General features: G+C 41.1%; 1 protein-coding gene across 26 annotated transcripts in view; it reads left to right on the top strand.

Moving 5' to 3' along the window:
• RASGRF2 (Ras protein specific guanine nucleotide releasing factor 2) overlaps positions 1-14,464 on the top strand; it is a 214,970-nt gene that overhangs the window by 83,416 nt on the left and 117,090 nt on the right. For all 26 annotated transcript variants that reach the window (XM_070234592.1, XM_070234603.1, XM_070234591.1 and 23 more), the window contains 5 exons: positions 2,068-2,321; positions 4,727-4,806; positions 5,214-5,407; positions 11,266-11,375; positions 12,144-12,262. In XM_070234592.1, coding sequence (XP_070090693.1) covers positions 2,068-2,321; positions 4,727-4,806; positions 5,214-5,407; positions 11,266-11,375; positions 12,144-12,262 — 757 coding nt within the window. The remainder of the gene's footprint in view (positions 1-2,067; positions 2,322-4,726; positions 4,807-5,213; positions 5,408-11,265; positions 11,376-12,143; positions 12,263-14,464) is intronic.

The following is a 14,464-nucleotide window of genomic DNA, read 5'->3' as shown; positions in this document are numbered from 1 at the left end:
CACTATGCCGCTGGGCCAGCCCCTAATTTTTCTTATATTTAGAAAGGACTTCAGATTTTTTTTTTTGTCAATTATTTTATAGATGAGGAAATGCAGGACCAGAATTCAAGGTCACCCATCAAGTTAGTGGCAGAGCCTTTGGGTTAAGGATTATGACATATACCTGTCTGATGAGCACCTAGCTTGTACCTGGGCCTTTAAAAGATATTCGGTAAATATCTGTTGGCTAAAACACCTAGGCCAGTGCACTTTGTCAGGTTTGCCTGTTATTTTTCAAATCATACCTAGGGAATTCAGATCAATTTGAGAGGCTATCTTTTTTCTACAAAATTGATTTTTAACATATTTCATGTTTCTTTTCACTAAATAATCACCGTGGCAAACTGTTGATGTGTGTTTTGCCTATGTGGCTAGGAAAGAGAATCCTTACAGTTGGCAAAAGACAGGTGAAAGAGCACCAGGTCTGGTTGCAGTTTCTTTCCTAGCTGTGTGGCTTACTGTGAAATTTAGTTTACTCATCTGTAAAAGGAAAAGGTTAGATGAGCAAATTTCTAGTACTTATTTTTTTTATTTTTTATTTTTTTTAAAGATTTTATTTTTTCCTTTTTCTCCCCAAAGCCCCCCGGTACATAGTTGTATCTTCTTCGTTGTGGGTCCTTCTAGTTGTGGCATGTGGGACGCTGCCTCAGCGTGGCCCGATGAGCAGTGCCATGTCCGCGCCCAGGATTCGAACCAACGAAACACTGGGCCGCCTGCAGCGGAGCGCGTGAACTCAACCACTCGGCCACGGGGCCAGCCCCTCTAGTACTTATTTTTTAAGCTTAAAAAAACCCTCATCAACAACAAAAAATCAAATCACTTGATTAAAAATGGGCAAAGGACTTGAATAGATATTTCTCCATATAATGGGGAAACGGCCATTTGTATATCATCTTTGAAGAAATCATATACACATGAAAAGATGCTCAACATCACTAAGCATCAGAGAAATACAGATCAAAACCACACTGCAATATCATCTCACACCCATTAGGATGGCTGCTGTCGGAGAATAATGTGTTGGTGAGGATGTAGAGAAATTGGAAGCGTTGTGCGTCATTGGTGGGACTGTAAAATAGCGCAGCTGCTATGGAAAACAGTATGGAGGTCCTTCAAAAAATTAGAAATAGAACTACCATATGACCCAACAGTCCTACGTCTGGGGACATATCCAAAAGAATTGAAAGCTGGATCTTGATGAGATATTTGCACTCCCATGTTCATTACAGCATTATTCACAATAGCCAGAGGTGGAAGCAACCCAAATGTGCATTGACAGATGAATGAATAAACAAAATGTGGTATATATACTCAGTGGAATATTATTCAGCCTTAAAAAGGAGGAAAATCCTGGCACATGCTACAACATGGATGAACCTTGAGGACATTATGCTAAGTGAAATCAGATAGTCACAAAAAAGACAAATACTGTATGATTCTCCCGATATGAGGTATCTAAAGTAGTCCAATTCACAGAACAGAAAGTAGAATGGTGTTTACCAGGGGCCGAGCGAAGAGGGAGAGGGAGCGTTGTTGTTTGATGGGTATAAAGTTTCAGTTTTCTAGATGAAAAGGTCTGGAGATCTGTTATACAGCAGTGTGAATATACTCAACACTACTGAACAAGGTAGTAAATTTTATGGTATGTCTTTTTTTTAACCACAGTTAAATTTTTTTTATAGTGTTAAAGAATAAACCTTCAATTTCTTTCTTTTTTCAAATGTTAATAAGTAAATATGTAATGTTATTATATTCTGGTATCCATATAGGCAGGCCTAAAGAGCTTAAGCTTATGGAAGAAATTAGTGAACTTGAGAAAAAATATTATATTTGAAATCATCTTTTGTCTGCTATCTGGAAGAAGCTTGCCATTATTTATCCTAGTGGTGGGACCATTAGTGCACCAAGGAAAGAGTAGTGTATTATATGGCACAGGATGGACGCCCTTATTGATAGGCTCAAGAAAGCCAGTCTCACAGCTCCCTGAGATTCTTTTTCAGTTTTTGATGTTGTGTTTGTTGTTGATAGGTTCAGAGCTTCATGCGAGGATGGTTGTGTAGAAGGAAGTGGAAGACCATTGTGCAGGATTACATTTGTTCTCCTCATGCTGAAAGTATGAGGAAGAGAAACCAGATTGTATTCACCATGGTTGAGGCCGAGTCAGAGTACGTCCACCAGCTGTACATCCTGGTAAATGGCTTCCTCCGGCCCCTGCGGATGGCGGCCAGCTCCAAGAAGCCCCCCATCAGCCACGACGACGTCAGCAGTATTTTTCTCAACAGGTCTGTTTCGGCATAAATCAAAGAGCCATGTGAAAAATCCATTTGAATTTCTTAAGAGAATTTTTACTTTATTCTTAAAAGAATCGGTATCATAAATTCATCTTTATGAGTTTATGATATTGAAAGCTATCATTTGTATTTCATTAGTCCAAATTTGCATATCTTTATCTTGAGTCTTAGAATCTAGTTTTCTGGTTTTCTTCTCTATTTGACATATATTTTCTTGTCATTGTGTGTGTTGGGGAAGGTAATCTCCCTCAAAAACTGAGGAAAATGTACTGATTAAGGGGTCTTTCCATGTAATTTATACAGAAGTACATTAGGTAGAGCAAAACCTAACAGAGGGCCTGAGAATCTCTAGTAAACTTATTTGCTCGATGGATATTTATGGTGTCCTTAATGCTGAGGATTCATCAGTGAACAAAGCAGAAAATCCCTGCCTTCATGGAACTTAAATTTTGATGTGAGAAGACAGATAATAAACAGTGAGTGAGTCAAGCAGGTAGTATGTTATGTGGTGATGAGTGCTGTGGAAAAAATAAAGGAAGGTGAGAAGAGGGGGAAAGGGAGTGCTTGGGTGTTTCACTTAAGAGGTTAGTTATTTATAGTCTTTGAGTAGATAATACATTTACATCATTGAAAAGTCAAAATAACATGAAAACATCAAATGACAGAAGTCTCACTCTTTGCTGTCTCTGCCCACCCCATTTTCCCACTTTGTATATGTAACCATTTTCAATAGTTTCTTATATATCCTTCCAGTGTTTCTTGATGTAGATCCAATCAAATATGAATTCTGAGTCTTATTTCTCCCCTTGTTACATAAAAGGCAATGTACTTTAACGTATACTTGCTTTTTCCACTTAATATATCCTGGACATCTTTCCTTATTAATATCTAAAGAGCATTCTGTTTTTTAATGAATTGCTCCATGGTGGGAGGGAGATTTCCCGACATAAGTTGGCAAGGACACCACTCCAGTGTGTGAGACATCCTAAGGGACATGTGGGGTACTCTTGATCCTCAGTCTATACAGCTAGCATTTTGGTGATATTTCCATGGAGTGGAGGGAATTCACTGCTTACAGGGTCCTTTGGAAGGGCTGGAGGAATGAAGTCAGGGAGCATCTCCTTGACCATTGAGTTCAAGGGCACAGCACCATGGATGTGATCCAGAGGTTAGAAAACTACTGCCACCACCATTGCCACGTCTGCCTCTCAGATCCATGAAGCTGGTACCAAGAAACTAGAATGCCGAGGCTGGGGACTGAAACTGCCCCTAGAACACTCACGTCTCCACCACTGACTTTCAGCAGCGGGAAGATGGTCTCTGTTTCCGCCTCCTGTGTCTTACCAAGCACATCTTGTGGTGGAACTGAGTTTACATCTGGAGCCCTATCTGCAAGGGAGTCTGGGAAATGCAGTTTTAGCTCTCCAGCCTCTCTACCTAGAAGGAGGGTGAAATGGAGATTGAAAGAGTAATGTATGATATCTATCAAAGTAGATTTGGTTAAAATCCTTGAACAATTTTAACTGCTTAGTTAAAATCCTATAAAAGAAAAACAAATTACCGTCTCCAACCAGTGTCTCTTTTGTTTCATGGACCATTTGGAAATAGTAGGGACTTCTCCTTGATGTTTCTTGTAATGAAATTTGAGTTATGACAAACCAAAGTATTTCACTGACATAAATAATTCTGTATTTGGTTGTGTCAATGTGTAAGTTCAGAAAAGCCTTCAAAGGCTCATTTTAGTAGGTTAATTCTAGTGAGAGAAAGCAAAAGATATTTTGGCATTAGTAACTGCACTTCTTGACCCTTTTAGGAGTTTGGATCCCTAAATTATGCGTAGTTCTCATTTTGGTATCTCTGTGTGGGCTCCATCCTTTTCAGAAGATTCTTTTACATTTCTGTCTTGGGTGTCTTAGGAGCAGTTACAGTAGTTCTGTCAAATCTTTGCTATGAATTTTTTCCCTCTCTCTCCTTCTGTCAAAACTCATTTTAGTGAAAGAGAGACCTCTCCCTGAGTTATCATCTTGAATCAAATTTGAAGAGAAAAGGAATCATAACTATTTTATTGTTATCACTTGAAGTGCTATATTCTAACCATAGAAAGCTATTTTTATTATAAATTAGTAAAGACGGTTATATGACAATGATTTGGTCCTTACTGTCTTCCAATATTTGAAGCTTAGCTCAGAATTTTCTTTGAGTTTTTGAGGTGGTCTGAAAGATACATTGCTTTATGGGGGCTAATATAATTCATGTCGTTATTGGGTGTATACTTTGGAGGCCCTAGGAGACATGTATATCATGTATTTATTAAGACTTTAAGGACTCAGTGTACTTCTTTAACAAAATAGACACTTTATAGTGGCTAAATTATATGATTCTTCCATTTTTTATAGTGAAACAATCATGTTTCTTCATGAAATATTTCATCAAGGACTGAAAGCAAGGATAGCAAACTGGCCTACTTTAATTTTAGGTAAGTGCCTGCTTCAGAGATATAGGATTTTCTCTTAATATGGCTACAATTAGAGTAAAATAACATCACAGCTTTGCCTGACCAAAGCTGTCTGAATTTCCCTTCCTTTTGACCTGTGAACTCCCTTAGCCACTGAAAATCTGTCTCTTTGCCCTTTGGGCCCTGCCTCAGGACTTGCCTTTCCCGTGGCCTGTCCTGGTTCATTTGGGGCTGGAGTCAGGCTCCGCCCCAGGGTGCATTCTATGAGATCAGTCATTTAGGTGTCCGGACTGAGGCCCCGTGCATGCATGACACCTGGTCCTGGGAACCACCCTCTGCCATTCCTGTTGAGTGAACAGTCTTTCCCCAGGCCTTAGGTACTTTACCGAGTACCAAGAGAAACTGTCATGTTTACTTCCTCTTTCCAGCTGATCTGTTTGATATTTTGCTCCCCATGCTGAACATTTATCAAGAATTTGTGCGCAATCACCAGTACAGCCTCCAAGTGCTTGCCAATTGTAAGCAAAATAGAGATTTTGACAAACTCTTAAAACAGTATGAAGCCAACCCTGCCTGTGAGGGGAGGATGCTGGAAACGTTCTTGACCTATCCAATGTTTCAGGTGAGTCATCTGGGCTGCATTTTCTAAGTCATTGATTCCAACTTGGTGTTACTGATACCCAGTGTGGCCAGAGTGAGATGTGCAAGTATCCCCTGTGAGGAATTATGGCACATACGTATCGTCTTGTCACCTTGAGCTTGACCCTGAGATAAATAAACTTAGGTCACATGTTCTCTGTCTAGTAGGCATGCGTCATTAGGTGATTTCATCATTGTGCGAACATCGTAGAGTGTACTTACACAAACCTAGATGGTGTAGCCTAATACACACCTAGGCTGTATGGTACTAATCTTATGGGACCCTTGTCATATATGTGGTCCATTGTTGACTGAAACGTATTTATGCAGTGCATCACTGTATATCTAAGAAAACTAGGTATTTTTTAGACAGTTAAATTAAGAACGATTTTTTTTGAAAAGCAGCACAATTTTCTCTTTACAGAGAGATTCCACACAGACTTCTTCCATGGAGTCTCCTCCTCCAGCATGTTTAAAAATATTATTAGGTTTACAGAAATAGGATGTTGTGCAAATGTTCCAGTGTGTGCTGGTTGCATAAAAGGTTCCTGGGGAGAGGAGTGACTGCTGGGAAGGGCTTTGTTTCCCTTCCCGCCCTCCTGCCCTGCTGTGATTGCTGCTCAGTCTCCCTTGGCTGGAGCTCTGGAGCAAAAGGAGGACCTTCCGGTCACAGTGGCTGTGGGGACTTAGGAGCCAGAGGCACTGGCTGCACCTGGGGACTCTTGGCCCCTGGTCAGGTTGCTGCAGTGAGGCTGGGGCTTGTTCTGATAATCACTTTGGGATTAGAGCAACCCAGTGGGTCAAGTACCCTTATGTTCTTTCTCTCATCTCTTTTTGTTTTACATGGGTCTTTACTGATTTTATGAAACAGAGCACATATGACGAACACGTCGTAACCCTGAAATCATGCTGCAGAGATGCATCAGAATTCTATCACTGTGGAAACGTATTTTATACATGTGACATACATAGTGCACTCCATGCACCACAGAGTGGCGAACACATCTTTAATGAAATAATACTCTACTTGTTCACATATACAGCTAGCATTCTAATAAACATCTTCTACACCTGGGCATTTACAGAGTGCATTCCATCAACCCCCTGGAGCGAACAAATTCTTTCACAGAAAGAAAGCAATCTGATTACAGCAAAATGCTATAACTCAGAATAGTTTTTAAAAATTTTTATTTATTTATTTTTTATTGAGGTAATGTTGGTTTATAACATTATATAAATTTCAGGTAGACATCGTTATATTTCAACTTCTGTGTGGACTGGATCACATCCACCACCACTTAGGTTCTTTCTACATTTGGGGCTTTACCGTTAAGAGCTCTTGAGTGAGAACTACAGAGGCCAAAATGTGAATTGAGTGTCCTGCTCCTTTGAAAAGTGTTGATTCTGTTCTTGTGGGAAGGCATTGAATGTTCTCGTGGTGGAGTTTACGGAGCTTCTGGCCAGGCCCCCAGATTGTCCTGTGGGGAGCCTATTCTCCTAGTCATGAGTGTTAGGGTTTCTGTGGAGAGTTTCTGAACAGGCGTCTCTGAGCCCGGCTGATCATTTTCTAGCCTCAGAGAGAAATGTTGCTGTGGTTTGTAACTGTTTGTCTTAAAGTTTGTCAATCCTGCTTGAAATCGTGGGAGTCACCATAGAAGTTTAGTAAGATTTTTAAAAACCAAAAGGATATATTTGAAACAACTTAAGTATAGTGAAACTTTATAATGTTATTGTGTTTTTTTCATGGAACTAAATTGTTTGAACTCTTTGCCTCTCTGAGGAAATATTTCACAAGAAAAACTTGAAAGAAAAAAAAATAATTTGCTTTTATTTTTTAACCGTATGCAGAATTGTAATTTTTTATTTACAGTGAAACAAATTTGAATCTTTGGCAGTTACCTCTATGTTTTGATTAAATACCCTAAATTGTTTCTGTTCAGCAGCCCCAACTCAGGTGAAAATTTAAAGGTAGAATTGTGAAAGACTCATGGAGCGATCAGAGAGGTAGCTTGCTCCCTTTCTAACAGCCCATTAATGTCTTCTTCATGTCTGTTCACTTCTCCTTGCTCTGATTCTCTCAGTGTTTTAAAGTGGCAGAACACACTTGCACTTTAGCTGAGGTGTCCAAACTGTAGAGTATAGGGCTTTGCAAAGGCCTTCGGACTTCCTACAAATGCTGAGATGCTCTCTCCCTCCCCTCCGCTCCCTCCCCCAAGTTTAAGTCCGATAACAATGACATGGCATTTTGATTAACCCCAAGGAGTTAGAATAGAATAACGTCAGAAAAGACTGTTGGACCGGGAATCTTTAGGAGACCTGGATGTCTTGCTCACCCCTCAGTCATACCATTGGGGGAGATAACTGAACCAGTCTAAATCTCTGTTTCTTACTCTCGAAACTGAGGCAGCTGAGCTCTAGTTATCCCCCAGAGCTCTCTCCCAGGGGGACAGACAGGTTCTGAAAGTTTGGGGTGGTTAACTGCATGGTGGTGCAAGCAGCCTGGTGTTAGCCTAGGACCATCCCTGCCCCCAAGACTGTGCTGGCCCCAAGCCCTAGAATTTAGCTGAAGGGTCAGATGTTGAGATTCTTTGGCTTCTTCCAGACCAGGGTAGCCAAAGGCCTCAGCTTACGAGAGACATTGCTCTGGGAAAAGCCTCAAACTTAAACAATTTAGCTATAATTGGTTCAACTATAAGAAATGTGCAAATTGAAAGAGCACTGAATTGTGCTCTTTCTTCTTTGCTTTCCCATAACGATTTTGAACAAACCAAGGGGGAAAATCATCAGTTTGCTGCCCAAGGGCCACATTGTCCTTGGTGTCTCTCCTCTGCCTTGTTCACTTGGTGTCTCTCCCTCCTGCCTTTTCCCTAGGGGTGACCCTATGGAACAATTCGGGGAAATCATCCATTAGAGAAGCTTGAAGGTTTTTTCTTACTAGATTCATTCTATCCTTCTTTTTCCCTTTTGGTCCTTTCACAAATGAGGTGAAATAGTCCTGAAGGTGTTTTCTCCCTCAGGTGGTCCAGCTCTATCTTCTTCCCTGCATACATGGCGTCAGCAGTGGTACTTCGGTACTTCTGCCTTGTTCTGGTGTAGGCTGGACACCACAGGATGAGACTGGGGCACTGTACTTTTCTGCTGTAGGACAACAATGGAAGAGGTGACCCAAGTTCATCCCATCAAGGGGCCTCTGCACAGACTTTTTCTTGAGCCAAGATATGGGGACAGAGGTTGGTGTGAGGCAGAGGGAGGAGGAGAGGTGATTGGCAACTTTTAGCCTGTGTCTGTGCAGAGGAGAAAAGCGTTATATTCTACCTCTTTCTGGGCCCTTTGTTGAGTAAGTCGATTACTGCTCTTAATGGACTGTTTTGGGCTATGGAAACATGGAGGATTTGTAGAATTTGAATGATGTAGTAAATTTGTCCCCCGTTGAACTATCAGACAAGTAAGTCCAAGTGTTGCCAAGAAATTTGTTATGGAAAATACTGTAGTCATTAACATAATTTTTATTTAGCAAAGACAGTGGCTTGGCTAGTATTGTTTAAATCGGCTTCAGCTGCTCTTAAGTCCATAGGCAAGCCAATGATGAAATCTGCTTCTGACAAGAACAGCGCTGTTAGATGTTCTCCAGAAAGTAGCCACTTGCTGCCCTAGCGACTTATTTACTGCTCGCTAATTAATGACTATCAAGTGACAAGTATTGTTCCATAATTGAAAGCAGAATTATGAGTCATCTAGACAGTACTTACTATGATTCTTGTTTTTTTGAGGAAGAGATTTATAATCAGCTCCTAAATATACAGATGAGCTCTTTGGAGAATGATCCACTTCTCTGCAGAACGTCCTTTGCCTGCTTTTTGGCAGTTTCAGGCTTGTTTGTTCCTCCACCAGAAAGTAGGAAGGGCCAGTTACTGAATTTCAAATCCATCCACTTGAATTGAGCCAAGGAGCTCGCTAAAGTAGATTTCCTTAATGGGGGAGGATCATGAAGCTATTGACTAAACTTAGTTTTGTGGAGTTTCAGTGCATTATACATAGCCAAGCTCTCCCACTCCTGCCCACTTTGTTATGAAAAATTGAGTACATTTGCTGTTAATCGCCTTGATTGTCTCGTAGAACTGCTAACTTAAGAGGCAAGCTATTACGGATCGGGGGCATTGTGCAAAAGGGATATTTGAAAATGTACTTATCTCAGGAGACTTCTGCGAAGTGGAACAGCCCTCCAGGCTGTTTTAGTGAGAAGTTCATGGGATGGAGAGGCAGAAAGCCTCCTCCACTTGTCCTTCAGAGGGAGGAGTCTCCCGTGCCCCACCCTCCTGTAACTAGGGAGTCTGCACTTCTGAAACCTTGACTTGATGACGTTCCCTTGGACGTGATCCCAGGGGGTGAGCTGCAGATTGATGTCTGTGCTGAGGGCACTGCCCTCTGTACCTATGCATAAATGTGGGCACTCAGTAAATGTTAGTACATAGCCCAGTGAAGGCCACCACCTGCACAAGAGCAAAAACAGATCCATGGATAGAGCTGCCAACACCTCAGGACAGAATGGAAGGAGCTACCCACAGGGCCCTGGGAAGCTATTTTACCTTCTTCATTCTCAGAGGTTCTGTCAAGTGCTGAGACCCTAGTCCCGGCAGAAGAGACCCCATGGGCTCGTGTGCTGGTCAGAGGAGGGCTCATGGCTGGCTCTGCCATTTGCTATGAGGCCACCTTGCGCAATTTACCAAACCTCTTCCCACTTTGTTTTCTTGTCTGTAAAATGGAGAAATAATCTTTATGTTACTGGAGGATTGAATGCACATGCAAACCTCGAGCTCTGATCTGACCCAAAGCGGGCAGCGTTATGGTAGCTGTTGTTCGTGAATGTTATTATTAAAATTAGGGGCCGCCTGGGGGTGCAGCGGTTAAGTTCACATGCTTCCGTGGCCCAGGGTTCGATGGTTCAGATCCCAGGTGTGAACATGGCACCTCTTGGCAAGCCATGCTGTGGTAGGCGTCCCACATATAAAGTAGAGGAAGATGGGCACGGATGTTAGCTCAGGGCCAGTCCTCCTCGGCAAAAAGAGGAGGATTGGCAGCAGTTAGCTCAGGGCTAATCTTCCTCAAAAAAATTAAATAAATAAGTAAAATTAAATTAAACCCACTGCTCCTGCTTTCTAAAATAATTTAGTTTATAAAGCAGTGAAAAATAAGTGTGTTGAGTCACTATAACTTGAGTTAAATGTCTACTGTGGTCTATTAAAACCTTCATATGGTTGGTGAAGTTTCCACTTTTCATGGAATTCAGACAGTCTGTTCATAGAGAAAAGTGTAAGTAAATAATCTAATTAAACAATACTTTTCACTGCTAGAAGGATGAGTTGAGGTAAAGTAGAATCGGAATGTAATAAGAGTGAATGTATCTTCTCCCGAGTTTTAATTCTTAAAGAGAACATTGCAGCAGCAGAACTGTCAATTTTTAAAATTTTTTTGTAAACAAGCAAATATATCTAAAATACAGACTCAAGTGATTTGATGAGATCTATATCTGTTTCCCTATGAACCAATTTTCAAAATTATGATTAAGAAAGGTATGATTATATTAAAAAATCTAAAAACGCAATTGTTTCTTTGTAACAGAATACTCGATGACTCTTTTTGTGTGTTCTTGGTGAAATTTGTGTGAGTGTGTAAAATTTGAAGCATCATTCATTTAAAATGTATTTAAAAATGTGTATATTTGTAAAACAATAAAAGCTGTAAGATTAGAGATGGGCTTCTGGAAGTGACAACGGCACAGGAGAGAATGTCCCTGTTACTCATCCTGACCAATTGCTCACGCTGGCCTCTGTTTGCATTCAGATCCCCAGGTATATCATCACACTTCATGAACTCCTCGCTCATACGCCCCATGAGCATGTGGAGAGGAAAAGTCTGGAATTTGCTAAATCAAAATTAGAAGAACTGTCCAGGTATGTGGGGAACTGATAATAAAGGGGAAAGCAGCTGGTTAGTCTCTGTGGAAACGTAATGTGTGTGTCCAGGGAACAGAAGCAAGACACAGCCCAGCTTCCCAGATTCACCTGCATGAGTGCTAGCTCTTGAGATGGTGCTGAATCAGCATGCTCATTAATTTTAACCAAGAGAAAAACATATCTTTGAAAATGTTTTTATAGTATGTAAATTTATGTCATTGAGATTAGGTGTATTTTGGATTAAGTTTGAAAATGTTCACATTTATTTCAGCATAATAGAAAAATGATTTTTAGTTGCATTTTTGTATTCGTTTTTGGCAAGAAGCTAGAGAATGTATATTTTGGATTTGTCGGTGACTTTTCAGTGTTTCAGACAGTTATTTACATGTGTGTTCCTATAGCTTATATGGGATAAATGGTATAAAATTCTTTCATTTACTCCACCACTAAGAAATGACATCCTAACTTCCACGAAGGAAGCTGTTCATGAAATAATACGTTGCTTTCCTGTTGCGTTTAAGAGCAGCATTCCCAGGATACTCACTGATCACTGACCCGCTTACCATTTGGGATCGTGATGAGCGTTGGCCTTGCTTTGGCTCATGACTTGTTGAAGCCTGGAGGTCCAGTCGGCTTCTCCCACAGCCCCAGTTAGATGGATACGAGTTCAGAACTGAGCTTCCCAGATGGAGCTCTTCTTTGCTTACCTGAGAGGGCCATGGAAAATATCTCTTCCTGTGATCCTGTCTGTGTTGTGTCTGACAGGGTAATGCACGATGAAGTAAGCGACACTGAAAACATAAGGAAGAACCTTGCCATAGAAAGAATGATCGTTGAGGGCTGTGATATTTTGCTGGACACCAGCCAAACTTTCATCCGCCAAGGTAAGCCCTTGCTCAGCGGAGCCATCATCTAAGTGATCTCTGTGACTGTCGCATTCTCACTGGCAGACCCAGGACAGGGTTTTGGAGCAGGCTTGATTTAGCTGTGTGATTGATGCTGTCGATGCAGGACATCCCCATGGCCTTGTCTGAGGCTGTGGTTGAGGCCCACCTTTGTGCTGTTTCTTTTCAGGGGCCATGAAAAACAGCAACACAATAATAGTAAAGCACGAATGGGACAGTAAATTCCATTCTGACTGGACTCTCCTCCTCAGTGGACCGGACGTTCTCTACAGCTCCAAGGAGGACAGATCGGTCTGGCCGATTGGAGTGGCAGTGCCAGGTGGTGACGACATCCAGGCAAAAGCCCAAGAGAAACTTGCATTGCTCAAAGCCCTTTCACATAGCAGTGGGGACAATGTCCGAAGTGAAAACAGCTGTCTTTTGTTCCCATTTTTCATCAGCACTTCTGGATCAGCCCCCCATGATATGATTTGATTCAACTGGTAACTCCAGTTGCCAGATGAAATGGTTCGCAGTCGACCCCCACCACACTTCAGTGTGTGCCACACTTTGGTAATGGTGATGGTATCTTGTTGTTGGGGTGCGCTTTGTGGGCATCACCCAGTAAATTAAGCTTTTGAAGAGTTGAAGATACTTGTGCTGGAAACGCTGGAGAAACGACAGCCTATCTAATGGTGCCAATTCCTCCTTGGCTCTCCTTCCAAAGTGCATGAATAAACCTCATCCCAAGCTCTTTTGAAGTGCTTGGTGCTCTGAGTGGGGGGAGCAGGCCCCCTGGAATTGATCTGAGACAATGTATTGCCCACATTTATAATTTTGAACTTGGTGAGGAGTGGCACTTAAATTTGGAACTAGGATTAACCTTTAATGCAGTTTCTGTTTATAACGTGCCAGTTCCTTTGAAGATGTTCGCATTTCTGTTGCCTACCAAAATGTGCTGCTTAAAATATTTTCTTACCTCATCACACAAGACATTATTTGTGCTGTGCACATTAATTTTTGCACAGAGTACTTCAGAAATTTAACACATGCTGTTCTATTTTCTAGTATTTATTTACAAGGAGAGAAATCACACATATGTTAAAATTTGGAAGTGTATTTTAGGAAATGATAACTTTTCTCCTTTTTGGCTTTCGATGTTAATTTTTCTTTAAGTAATAGTGGAATATAGTGTTGACAATGCCAGGCCTTCCTAATTCCCCCTCTATTCCTCCACACAGAATATGTCACCATATTGGCTTCCTGCCTTCCCGGCACTTGCCTGCCTCTGTGCCTTTTTGTGTGCTGTCCCCAGCCTGGAGGCCGGGAATGCACTTGTCTATCTCTTTCGTGCCTGTGAAAGGTCTGCTTGTCCTACCAGGCTCAGGTCAGACACCTCTAAGGAGCCTTTTAAAATCTCCTCCTCATCTTCCCCCAACCCTCCCTCCAGTTAGAGTGAATTTTCCTTCCTCCTCGTTTCCAAGGCCCGTTGCTCCTGGTGCCTGTATTTCAGCCTCTGTGTATTATCGGTACACGTGTGCATGCCTGCCTCTCCCAGTAATGGTAACTCTGAAGGGCAGTGTTTATGAATTCTCTCTTGCCTAGTGTGCTGCTTTCCATGACAGATGCCTGGAAACTGGGCAGTGGATTAAATTGAATTACTTGTTGAATTGCAGTTTTGATTGTAAGGTGTCTTATTTTGTATTTTTCTTGTATTTGGAGTTCACTGAAAAATACTAATTGTCTTGAGCTTTATAATATATGAGAATGGCAACAAAAGTTTCTTTAACTAGTATTCAGTTGCTAAAAGGACTTTTGATTAAAAACTATTATTATGCATAAACGTTTAATATATTTCTACAAACGTAGACTGTTTTGACCTACGTTTGAAAAGACGTCGATAATGAAAAATGCTTTAAGGTTGAATTTAATGAATAAGTCACATTTCATTACACCTAGAGGAGAACAATCATGAGCCACCTCTCCCTTTCTTCATGTCCAGAAGTTCTTTATTGCTTGTTCTGTACTGCTTCTGTCAGCTATTAATACATCTGATGTCATTACGGTATTGATGTTGATATAATGATGTGCCTTTCAGCAGTATATTTCTCTATTGTTTGCTTTAGTTAGTCTGTTTAGTAATTATTCAGTAAAGGTGGTTTTAAAAAATCAAGGCTTGATCTGAAAGTAGACAGTAATCCA

Source organism: Equus caballus, chromosome 14, assembly GCF_041296265.1.
Source record: "Equus caballus isolate H_3958 breed thoroughbred chromosome 14, TB-T2T, whole genome shotgun sequence".
Lineage (NCBI taxonomy): Eukaryota > Metazoa > Chordata > Mammalia > Perissodactyla > Equidae > Equus > Equus caballus.
Note: the sequence above shows the minus strand (reverse complement) of the source record. Positions and strands in the feature narration are given on the sequence as shown.